We start from the raw sequence: 12,587 nt of genomic DNA on the forward strand, positions 1-12,587 counted from the left end.
AGCGCAGTGCCACAGCCACTTTCTCAGCTTGTGACACCACCCCAGGGTGATCTGACCCTCCACTCACCACTGTTCTAAATTATCAAAGAGAGGCACCTCTGCCCCCATTGCTACAAACAAGATTCTTCCATGGAATTCGTTGTTTCATTAACTGATCCAGCCTAAACGCTACCGAGTACAGAAAGTTGACAACCCTTTGGACTCAAGAGGGACTCCAGGCTGTCCAAGGAAGAAGGCTCAGAAAGGGTCTAAGTTCAGCTGACTAGATAGTAAGACTTGGAAAGCAGCCACATCTCAAAACGCTATCTGAGGGACCTGGAAAACATACCGCAATGACTTTCCTCAAGGTCATGCAAAGTTTAAGTGATTTTTACTATCCCACATTCCAATGTGTCCTTCTCTATCGATTCATTTCCCATGGTAGTTCATCATTCTGTATTTATGGCATTTTTATTAGGTAACAGCATCTCATCTCTCTGAGTAATTGTGCTGCTGCATATTTTTGGAGACTTCTACCGGTCACAGTCTGGGACTGAGGGGTTTCATCAGTGTTGATGGGAGAGTCTGAAAATCTTGTTCTCGAATGAGACAGGTAAAAAATGGTCTCATCAGGATCTCTGTTTTCAATGTCCAAAGAGAAGTCCCTGGGAGAGAAAAGCAGGTAACAGAGCACTGGTAAGATCTGTACATTGGAAGTAGGCTAAGCTAGAGTAATCGGCTTAATCTAGCCGTAAATAGTGTACACAGCTCTTGGTTTCTTTAACATCAGGTAACCAGGGCCCATCGGGAGCATGGATTGAAATCAGTGGGCTCCACCATGGCTTCCACCAATCCTGAATTCTGAAAGCTGCGCGGACAATTCCATGAACTGCCCGAGCATTCATACATGCATCCATGTCACAGTGATTTATTTTCTTTTTCCCCCATGGTTTTGTAGGGATGGGCTGTCTCCCTGCATTTATCTCCTGATTGTTTTGATCAAGACAAGAAATGGGTTGGTATAGCCCAGGAGGTCACCTGAGTTTTGCTGGCAGCCTCTGAAGTACCAGCCGCATTTCCTCATTCCTTGGCAAGCACAGGGAGTGGTTTTGTTCTGCCTGCGGAGAGGCTGGACATCCACTGCCTGACCTGAGAGGGACTTGCTTTCTCTGGTTCTCCAGAGAAGTGGGCGGCAGGAGCAGCAAGGAGAGGACTGTCTCTGTCCTAACAGTATCATCCCTCACTTGTCACTCATATGCGCTCAAGTGCTGCCCTCTGGAGGCACCTGTGCCACAAGCGGGAAGTCAGACCTGTTAGTCCAGAGACAGAATCCACCTGGAGCAGGGAAACCCAACAGGCTCTCAGGTCTTCAGAGAACCAGGCACTGCAGATCTGAAAGGAGCAGTGGTCCTTTGGGTCCAGTGAAATTGTTGTCAAGAAGGAATGTGGACCTACTATAGAAAGAACATCCAGTTTTCCAAAAGAAGCTAGAAATACAGATTCTTCCCTGAAATTCCTGACTTTCCAAACTTGGCAGACTCACTTGGCTAAAAAAACAAAAAACAAAACAGAAAAACATTGTAATGGCAGGACCAAAAGTAGTGTATACAATGTCTTGTGCAAAGCAGAAAACACACACACACACACACACACACACACACACACACACACCTCTGGGCAGATAAAGCAGGAAAAATAAAACAGTTGGTGCCAGGGTGCCAAGTAAAAGGTCCCTCTGAGCGGTTGCTCCCTGTGCTGCTGGGCTTAATGAGTGAGTCCTGGCTGGATTTCAGCCTCCACTTGCCTGCTGGCTGGGAGCTTCATGGACGTGCACCCTGTACAGCTGCAGGCAGCTCTAATGCACCCGCCAAGTGGGTCCGTACACGCCAGATTCTGCCCCTGGGCCTCAGGTTTACATACTCTGGATAATGGAAGAGGTAGCTAGAGAGCAGGGAAGCCAACAGAAATTGCAAGTCTACCCTTGCTAAGGGGCCATAAAATTTAAAAATATTTTCCCCCTAACTGGGTCCCCCAAACCCGTCTCAGTTGTCCTGGATGGTGAGCGTTGGATCAGGAGACAGTTATTTTAGATGGCAGTTTTCTAAGGTTAATGCACTTTGTATGTGAGAAGGATTCATTTATTTGTCTACTGTATCTTTTTTGGTACACTTCATCTATTGTTATATTTTAAAAAAATTTTTTTAATGTTTATTTATTTTTGAGACAGAGAGAGACAGAGCATGAATGGGGGAGGGGCAGAGAGAGAGGGAGACACAGAATCGGAAGCAGGCTCCAGGCTCCAAGCCATCAGCCCAGAGCCCGACGCGGGGCTCGAACTCACAGACCGCGAGATCGTGATCCGAGCTGAAGTTGGACGCTCAACCGACTGAGCCACCCAGGCGCCCCCATCTATTGTTATTTTTAATATCTTCCCTTTATTGGTCTGCTATGTGTCAGAGCACTTTATGTAAATTATTTCTGACAATATCCTGACAAGGTAATATAATTCCCCTCCTTTCATAGATAAACATACTAAGGGTTAGAGAGGTGATTGTCCCTGAAACCAGCTAGGAAACAGCTATGTGGTGGGCTTCAAACCTGGGTCTGTCTCACTAGGAAGCTGTTGCTGCCCTAAGATGATACGATGACTATTATTTCCACTTGGGGTGGTATAGCTTTGTCTTTTCTCCTGAAAGTCATCCAAGGAAGATCTCTGTTATTTAAGGCTATAATGCATGGAGATCTTTTATTTGGTGCTTTCTCCCTCCCTCTATTTCTTAATAAATTCAAGGACAGCTCTTTTACAAAGCAAAGAATGAATTTGTGTGATGTATAACTCTGGAAGGAAGAGTATCACCAGATGTACACATCCCAATGAATGTTGTTCCTTCAAAATACTGGGTTGCCTTGGTGATTAGAGACTTATTCCAATGATGCGTTCATCAGTCATCACCTTTCCAATGCTTCTCTTTTGGAAGTACCTTCAAAGCCAGTTCACACACCATTCAAAGAAATTAGGCTTATCATTTCAGTTGTATTTACTGTTTTAATCCTTAAATGATAATATCCAGCCTTTCCAGCCACTCTGTTATCAGATTTAAGTACAAGTAACTTGAAGCTATTTCTAAAAATGAAGCCCAGTCTCAATGGAGTTAGATTTGCCTCTTGAGAATGTTCATAAGAATATGCTGAATATTTTTAGATTGTCTCAAAAATAGGGGTTCCAAAATTATTTTGAGTGCAGCAGAGCATTGGTTAGGTAGGTATATGACCTTTAAAAGGGACACCATGCATTGGACTGGAAAGGCCTTGACAAGTTGATTAAAGACTTAAGGTGGTAGACTCCATATAAGTTTTGAGTCTGTCTGGAACTAGACAGACTGGGTTCAAATCATCTCTTTGCCACTTACTAGGTATGTAAACTTGCACAAATTACTTAATCTCTTCATGTCTCAGTTTCCTCTTTTGTAAAATGAAAGTGATAATTGAATATGTAGGGGCTCCTAGAATAGTGGTATGGAGTAAGTGCTATTTAAGTGCTGGCTAATCTTGAAATCACACACATCACTTTATAGCACCACCCTGAATTATCAACATGTTAGGCAGATCAATAAGAAGGCAGACATGTTTTCTATAAGTAGTCATCATCAACTGTGGTAATAAAATGTTCTTTTAAAAAAATTTTTTTAATGTTTATTTTTCAGAGAGAGAGAGAGAGAGAGAGAGAGAGAGAGAGACAGAACATAGGCAGGAGAGAAGCAGAAAGAGAGGGAGACACAGAATCCAAAGCTGGCTCCAGGCTCTGAGCTGTCAGCAGAGCCCAATGTATGGCTTGAACCCATGAACCGTCAGGTCATGACCTGAGCCAAAGTCAGACACTTAACTGACTGAGCCACCCAGGCACCCCTGGACCATTTATCTTAAGAAATGGTTTTGTATCCCCTCATCCTATTTATCTGTTTTCAACAGGCCTGGATCTCTCCAATTACTTTTAAGATGTAACACCCAGAAGTGAGCATAGTCCTTTAGGTCATAGAAATGGGTCTCTGTCCTTGTTAATGAACTGCACTTAAAAAAAAAAATTTATTGGCAAATTGATTTCCATGCAACACCCAGTGCTAATCCCAACAAGTAATTGCACTTTTATAAATGCAATCTTGGAGTATATTAATTTTTATCTTAATTTAGTTCTTATTTTGACAGCATATTATACATTTACTAAAGTGCCAAAGGTAAAGAACTGTTAACCCAGATTCCTATATACAGTGAAGATATTCTTTGGGATTGAAGGGAGAAATGAAGTATTCTTAGAGGCAAAAAAACTAAGAGAATTTGCATTAGCAGATGTACACTAAAAGAATGGCTAGGGAGATTCTCAAAGAAGGAACCGTGAAACATCAAGAAGGAAGAGTATAAGTAAGCACATATATGGTAAAAACTTTTTTTTCTCTTCTTGAGTCTTCTACATTATTTGATGGCTAAAGCAAAAATTACAACACTGATCTGATTCTAAATGTATGTAGAAAAAATATTTAAGACAATTATTTTATACATGGGATAAAGTAAAGAGATGTAAAGAGAGAAAAGGTTTTCATACTTTGCTCGAGCCAGTAAAATGACGACAGCAGTGTACTGTGATCCTATATATATATATATGTATATATATATATATATATATATATATATACATATATATATATATAGCAACCACTATAAAAGTCCAGAAAGAAATATACTTTAAAACACTATACATAAATCAAAAGGGAGTGATAAAAAATGTTTATGTAGCCAATATTACGGCAGGAAAAAGAAAACAGAGAAACAAAATACAGAGAGAACAAAGAGAAAACAAAAAATAAAATAGTAGATTAAGCCTTCACATTTCAATATTTATATTAAATATGAATTTCCTGAATATACCAATTAAAAGACAGATATTGGCAGAGTGGATCAAAAACATGACCAAATATATGCTGTCCACAAGCAATCCAATCCAAATACAATATAGGCAAGTTAAAATGAAAATGGATGGAAAAGGATGCATCATGCAAACATTAATGAAAGGAAGCAGAAGTGCTATATTTGTATCAGATAACATAGACTACAGAGCAAATAAAATTACCAGACACTGAGAGAAACATTATATTATAATAAAAGGGTCATTCCACCAAGGAGTTATAGCAATCCTACATGTCTGTGTACCAAACAACAGAGCTGCAAAATATGTGAAGCAAAAACTAATAAAACTGAAAGGAGAAATACACAATAAAAATTGGATACATCAACATCCCTCTCTCAACAACTGATAGAATAACTAAAAAGAAAACCATCAATGTTATAGAGAAACTCATCATCACCAACAATCAACAGGATCTAATCATTATTTAAATAATAGATTTACTAAGAATGCTAATGGAAAAAGTGGACAATATAAAGGAATGATGTGTATGTAAAGACAGAAATTGAAACTCTAGGAAAGAATTGAAAAGAAATACTAGAAATCAAAAACACTGGAGCAGAAGTGAAGAATGCCTTTCATTGGCTTTCATGGGCTCATTAATAGACTGGTAGCCAAGGAAAGAGTGAGCGAGCTTGAAGATATGTCAATAGAAACTTCCAAAACTGAAATATAAAAAAATATTGAAAAAATAGAACAGAATGTGTAAGAACTGTGGGACAATTACAAAAGGTATAACATGTATAAGGGGAATACCAGGAGAAAAAAGAGAGAAAGGAAAAAAAGAAATATTGGAAGTAATAATGGGTGAGAATTTTCCAAAATTAATGACAGATACAAACCACAGATTCAGGGACTGCTTGGCTGGCCCAGGCAGTAAAGCATGTGACTCTTGAGCTCAGGGTCATGAGCTCAAGCCCCATGTTGCATGTAAAGCCAAAAAACTCCACAAAAAACAAAATGTATCACAGACCACAGATTTAAGAAATTCAGACAACATCAAAAATCTACATGTAATTATCACATTCAAAATGCAAAAAATCACAGAGAAATTCCCGAAAGGAGCCAGTGGTGTGGAAAACACCTTACATGTAGAGAAAAAAAGGATAAGAGTTATACTGACTTCTCTTCAGATAGCAAGCAAACAAGAAAGTGGAGTGAAATATTTAAAGTGTTGAAAGAACAAAACCACTAGGGCATCTGGGTGGCTCAGTCAGTTAAGCATCCAACTTTGGCTCAGGTCATGAACCCATGGTTCATGGGTTTGAGCCCTGCTTCTGGCTCTGGACTGGCAGCTCAGAGCCTGGAGCCTGCTTTGGATTCTGTGTCTCCCACTCTCTTTGCCCCTCCCCCACTTGTGCATGCTCTCTCTCTCTCTCTCTCTCTCTCTCTCAAAAATAAACATTTTTTAAAAATCTTAATATTTTGAAAAAATATTAATAAAAATGTTTTAATTATTAATAAAAACCCACTAACCTAGATTTCTGGATTCAGTGAAACCATCCTTCAAAAGTAAAGAAGAAATAAAGACTTTCTTAGACAAGCAAAAATTTAGGGAATTAGCAGACCTGCCACCAGTATACCTGTCTTGTAAGAAAGAAGTTTTTTAGGAGAGAAGGAAAATGATTTAGGTCAGAAAGTCAGATCTACATAAAGAAAAGAGCATCAGAGAAAGAATAATGAAGGTAAATAAAATATTTTATTTTTCTTATCTTAATTGATCTAATAGATAATAACTTCTTTAAAATAACAATAGCAACAATGTATTCAGTGATTGTATTATACAGATAAGTGAGATGTTAAGGATGACAGAAATGTTGTAAGGGAAGAGAAGGACAAGTTGGGAATAAAGTATTTACACTATCTGTGAAGCGGATATCTGAAAATGGTCTTGAATCAGTCATAAATGTATATTGCAAAGTCTAGGGTAATCACTAAATTTAGAAAAAAACATAAGTATAATTGATACACTAATAAGAGAAGGTAAAATGGAATCATATAAAATTCTCAATTAAAACCAGCGAAGGCAGAAAAAGAAGGGAAAAAATAAAGAATTAATGAGCAAAAAGGTCAATGAACAGAAGACAGTAATGAATGTTAGATTTTTTTTAAATTTTGATTACTTTTTTAATGTTTATTTTTGAGAGAGAGACAGAATGCGAGCAGGGAGGGACAGAGAGAGAGAGAGAGACACAGAATCTGAAGCAGGCTTCAGGCTCTGAGCTGTCAGCACAGAGCCTGACATGGGGCTCAAACTCACCAACCATGAATTCATGACCTGAGCGCAAGTCAGATGCTCAACCGAATGAGCCAACCAGGAACCCCATAAACGTAGGAGATATTAATCTGACTATACTAACAATCACTTTTTAAATGAGTGGCCTAAAGAAACCAATTAAAAGAGAATGGCAAGAGTGGATAGAAAAACAATATCCAACTATATATTGTCTATAAAAAAAAACTTCAAAAATACACAGATAGATTAAAAGTAAAAGAATGTGGAAATATACACCATGCTAACACTAGTCAAAAGAAAGCAGGAGTAGCTATATTAATTTCAGACAAGACAAGGAAAATTATCGAGGATAAAGAGGGACATTACATAATCATAAAACGTCAATTCTCTGAGAAGGCATAAAAATTCTTAATATGTATTTGCTTAAAAATAGAGCATCAAAATAATGTGAGGCAAAAACTGATAGAGCTGCAAGGAGAAATAGGTGAATCCACAATTATAGCTGGAGACTGATACCCCTCTATTGGAAATGGATAGATCAAGCAGGCAGAAAATCAGTAAGGATATAGTTGAACTCAACAGCACCATCAACCTACTGTGTGTAATTGACATCTATAGAATATTCACCTGACAGTAGGAAATTACACATTCTTCTCAAACTCAAACAGAACATACAAGATTACATTATGGACCATAAAACACAATTTAGCACATTTAAAATAATAGATCTCATATAAAGTATGCTCTCATACTGCAAGGAATTAAATTAGAAAAGAGAACAGAAGCATAGCTGGAAAATAACAAAATATTTGAGATTAAACAACATACTTCCAAATAGTAGATGGATCAGAGAATTCTCAAGAAAAATTATAACATATTTGGAACAAAATAAAATGCAAATGCACATATCAAAATGAGTATAAGACCAGAGCAATGCTTAGACAGCAACTGATAGTATCAAATGCATATATTAGAAGATTTATTTTATTTATTATTTTATTAAAAATTTTTTAATGTTTATTTTTGAGAGAGACACACACACAGAGCATGAGTAGAGGAGGGGCAGAGTGAGAGGGGGACACAGAATCCCAAGCAGGCTCCAGGCTCTGAGCCATTGGCACAGAGCCAAATGCAGGGCTCAAACCCATGAACCATGAGGTCATGACCTGAACTGAAGTTGGACGCTTAACCGACTGAGCCACCCAGGTGCCCCAGAAAAGAAGATTTAAAATCAATAATATAACCTGTTACCTTAGGAAACTAGAAAAAGAAGTGGTATATCTGGGATCAGACACAAGCAGGGCCAAAGGACCCAAGTAAGTTGCCTGAGAAGGAAGCCCTCTGTGTCATCCGCCAAGTTGCACCACAGCCTCTCCCTCAGCTCCTACCTATGAGCACACAAGAAACAGGGTCCCTTACGACCAGCTGTTGGAAGAATTAAAAAGCTGAACTTGGTTCAAGGATATGTCAGCTTGGTATGATGAACTATGATGCAATACAACACTGCTCAAATGTGGATCAGAAAGACGGCAGTGACAGGGGAAATCCTCCCCAAGGGCAGAATTTCTTGTAGTGCACTTGGCCTTCCACTTTGTGCAGAAAGAGAAGTGGCCTGGGATTAGACTCTGGGGCACCGGGTGGCTCAGTCAGTTAAGCTCCCAACTTCAGCTCAGTTCATGATCTCATGTCTCATGTGGGGTTCAAGACCCACATTGGGCTCTGTGCTGACAGTTCAGAGCCTACAGCCCACTTCCAATTCTGTGTCTCTGTCTCTTTCTGCCCCTCCCCCACTCACACTCTGTCTCTCTCTCAAAAATAAACAAACATTAAAATAAAAATTTTTTAGAATATATGTGGACTCAAACAGTGGTGACCAACCAGTGGGCTGAATTTTTGGTGCCCTGGAAAAGGAAACATCAGGAATAAACATCACTCACCTGAGAGTGCCTATCATAAAAGAGACACCAAACAACTAAGAAGACAGGATGACTTGGTCAGTTGACATCAGTCTGCCTCTGTCATTGCCTGCCTGAGTGCTGGTGCAACAGGCACATGAATGGAGCAGTCATTGTGGCAGAGATGGAAACCACTCACAAGCCTAGTAGTATAGCTGCTGATAAATGCAGAATATCACAGTCTTTCAAGATCAATTGGCCTCTTGGTGTCAAGTAGTCTAATTGGATCTCTTCTACTCTGGAAAGATCAGTGACTCATTTTGATTGGACCTGACACATATTTCAGTTATGAGTTTGCCTTTCCTCCTTGTAGAGCTCACACTTATCTGGGTATTTATAATACTGACATGGGATCCCACATATTACATTGGACCAAGGGACTGACTCTACAGGAAAGGAAGTACAGTGATGACCAGTGAGGATCAGTAGTGCCGGAGTAGCCATATAGCCACAGAATCTAGTGGTATAGAATCTAGTGGTTGAAAGCTTCTACAAGCTTTCAATGCTGGTGGAACAATGGAAAAGACTGTTGTAGATGCCTTTGAGGGCCCAGCTTGGGCATAATAACCGGTGAGGATGGGGTACCATCTTCCAAGATGCAGCATATGCTCTAAATAAATGACCCATTATATGGTGTGGTATCTTTTAAGCAGCACCCAAGGATCCAATAAACCAAGGGTGGAAGTAGTTCTGACCTTAATTCCCTGTCATCTGCTTTATCTGCAGATCTGGAGCTCCCTTCCTGTGGGATGGATTGTGCTCTCAGGGCAACCCTTTAAGTACTGGGCACAGCCTCCACAGTTGACCCCATGGCATTTGGGCAGCCTGACTGCTGGGCTTCAGCCTAGGTTCCTGGTTTTCACTTCTATCCTCTGCTGGGACAGGAGCCAAGACTGAACCTAGTCCAGTTGGCTGTAGCTCTGACCCTTTCTCTTAGTTTCTGCCAACTTTCTTTGTTTCTGGTATTTCTACCTTGATCCACATGTAGATCCTTGGGCCAAGATTCTGGTTTAACATGATGCCAGGAACTCTTGCTTCCCAGAATACCACACTCCTCCCTTTGCCCTCCTCACATTAGGCCCTTCAGACTGATCCTGGCTCAAATTGCACCTGTATCCCACACCACTGCATCTGAATCTACACTAAGACCCTGAACCTGAACTGTTAGTATTTGCAGCCTGGGTGAGTTCCCCTGTTCTGTGCCAGCCACCTCAGCAAAATTCTTTCTCACAGTGAATGCCCACATACCCATCACTTCAGCTAGTACTACTGCTTTGACAAATTAGACCCTGTTAATGAGAATTAAGCTCAGAGTAGTAGTTTCCCTGATTAGATCCATCACCCTCTGAAGGGTAAAATCTCTGACAAAGCAAATGAAAAATTTTCCAGAATTTCAGCATTTATCTTAATGGGACTTTGTATGAATATTTAATTTAGGTTTAGTTATAACTAAAATATCTTGCCTGTTTAATAGTTTTGTTGTCTACTATCAAAACATTAGGGTAGGCCTCCATCTTAGCAGATAGATTATATTATCTTCCCACAATTATATTATTTAAATTTTCTCTAGTTTCAGATTTATAGATATTCAAAAAGGTCGCTTATTTCAAAACAAGAAAGGCTTAATTTAGAACAGAGAACAAGTAGTATTAACACATTCAAAAGCCACAGTGAAATACTGTCTTAGGATTATAAAATAGAGAACTACTTACATGTCAAATGCTCTGGCATCAACTATATACCGGAGGAGGAAAATCAAGTATCAAGAACTAAGATGTTCTAAGAATTAGCACATAGACACTGGCTTGTAATAAAGCAGTGATAAAATGAAGGTTATAGTATAACTAAAATACTAGTTGATCTTTTCAAGGACAGTTAAGTAGCTCAAAATGTATTATAATTTTTTTAAATTTCCTAAGCTAAGATCTTACATTTGTAAATATTTACTCAAAATCATTAGTTAGCTTAATCTCTTAAACAAATTATACTTTGCTTGGGCCAATATTAAAATTTATTCTGTAGCCCAGGTATACATCTGGTGCTAGATAATCCACAGTGATTTACATACAAATGAAGGATCATTTGTATGTGAGGAGAATAGTCAAAATTGCATAATTTACCACCACCCAAAGACAAGCTTGTACTTTAGAACAGTATCTTTTCTGAGGCCAATTAAGTTGCTGCACTATTTTCCTTTAAACCAATATTCAGTTAAATGAAAAATAATGGCTAGGAGGAGGACCTACTGGCCAACTCTACCTCATCATGCTAGAAGAATGACTTGAATTTAAGAAATAATATGTGAAGCAACATAATATAAGACCATCAAGGAAATGACAAGCAAATTGCATGGCTGTTTATCCCCAAGAAGCCAGCCGGCCTGCCTTCCGTTCAATGGTTGTTACCAATGCAGGGGAAAAGGTGAGCAAGAGGACTGAAGCATCAGGGCTCTTTAAAGCACTTCAGGTCTGCTTTTGAGAATTAAAAACTAAAACTCACATGAAAAGCATCTTTAAAATTCTATAATTGAGCCAGAGATTTGGAAATAGAAGTATATAGACAAATTGGGGTTGAAGATAGCGCTGTCCTCTAACTCAAGGTTTCGCAAAATGGAAGGATGCAGGGAACTCAATGAGCCACTCAATGTCTCTAACTATGCTTGCGGGAGAAACCCACTTTAATATAGGTTGGTCTTCTTCATGATCCGAAGAAACTCTTCCTCGTTCACTTCGCCATCTCCATCCCGATCGGCTTCGTCTATCATTTCCTGCAGCTCCTCGTCGGTGAGATTTTCCCCTAACTCGTTGGCCACGCGCTTTAGGTTTTTGAAAGAGATCTTCCCAGTTTCATCGTCATCAAAGAGCCTGAAAGCCTTCAGGATTTCTTCTTTGGTGTCTTTCTCGGCCATCTTCTGAGTCATCACGGCCAAAAAGTCATTGAAACTGATTTTCCCTGTGCCTTCCTTGTCCACTTCGGAGATCATCTTCTTCATCTCCTCCTTCCTGGGCTCAAAACCCAGGGCTCTCATGGCCACCTTCAGCTCCTTCACATCGATGGTCCCACTTCCGTCAGCATCGAAGAGGTCAAATGCTTCACGAACTTCTTGCTTCTGATCTTCAGTGAGTTCAGGCTTAGGACCCACTTTTCTTTTCTGGCTGGTAGAGGCCACATTTGGCTTCTTAAAGCTGGAAGCCATCCTCCTGCGACGGTTGTTACCTTTAACGGTGCCACCGCAGAGTCACCGCGCTTGCGCAGGGGTGACTCCACCCAGAGCGCAGGCGCAGGGCCTCTCCCCACCTCTTTCCCAAGTTTACCCTTGTGTTCTCCCAGTGAGACCTGGGTGCCTAAGCCTGCCACGTCTGTGAAATCTTACCGACTTTATAAACAGCTCCTTCAGTTATCACCTTGTTTCAATGAGCTGAGTCTGGGGCTGGCAAGAAGTGCCTGTAGGCACATTGTC

The 12,587-nt window shown here is 39.8% G+C and overlaps 1 protein-coding gene across 1 annotated transcript; it reads right to left on the reverse strand.

The window, feature by feature from the left end:
* Positions 1 to 11,629: 11,629 nt before the first annotated feature.
* On the reverse strand, positions 11,630 to 12,374 carry CETN1 (centrin 1). The gene has a single exon (XM_047828327.1). It carries the CDS (start codon positions 12,321 to 12,323, stop codon positions 11,805 to 11,807), a length of 519 nt encoding a protein of 172 aa, XP_047684283.1. The 5' UTR covers positions 12,324 to 12,374; the 3' UTR covers positions 11,630 to 11,804.
* Positions 12,375 to 12,587: the final 213 nt, after the last annotated feature.

Source organism: Prionailurus viverrinus, chromosome D3, assembly GCF_022837055.1.
Source record: "Prionailurus viverrinus isolate Anna chromosome D3, UM_Priviv_1.0, whole genome shotgun sequence".
In the NCBI taxonomy this organism is placed as follows: domain Eukaryota; kingdom Metazoa; phylum Chordata; class Mammalia; order Carnivora; family Felidae; genus Prionailurus; species Prionailurus viverrinus.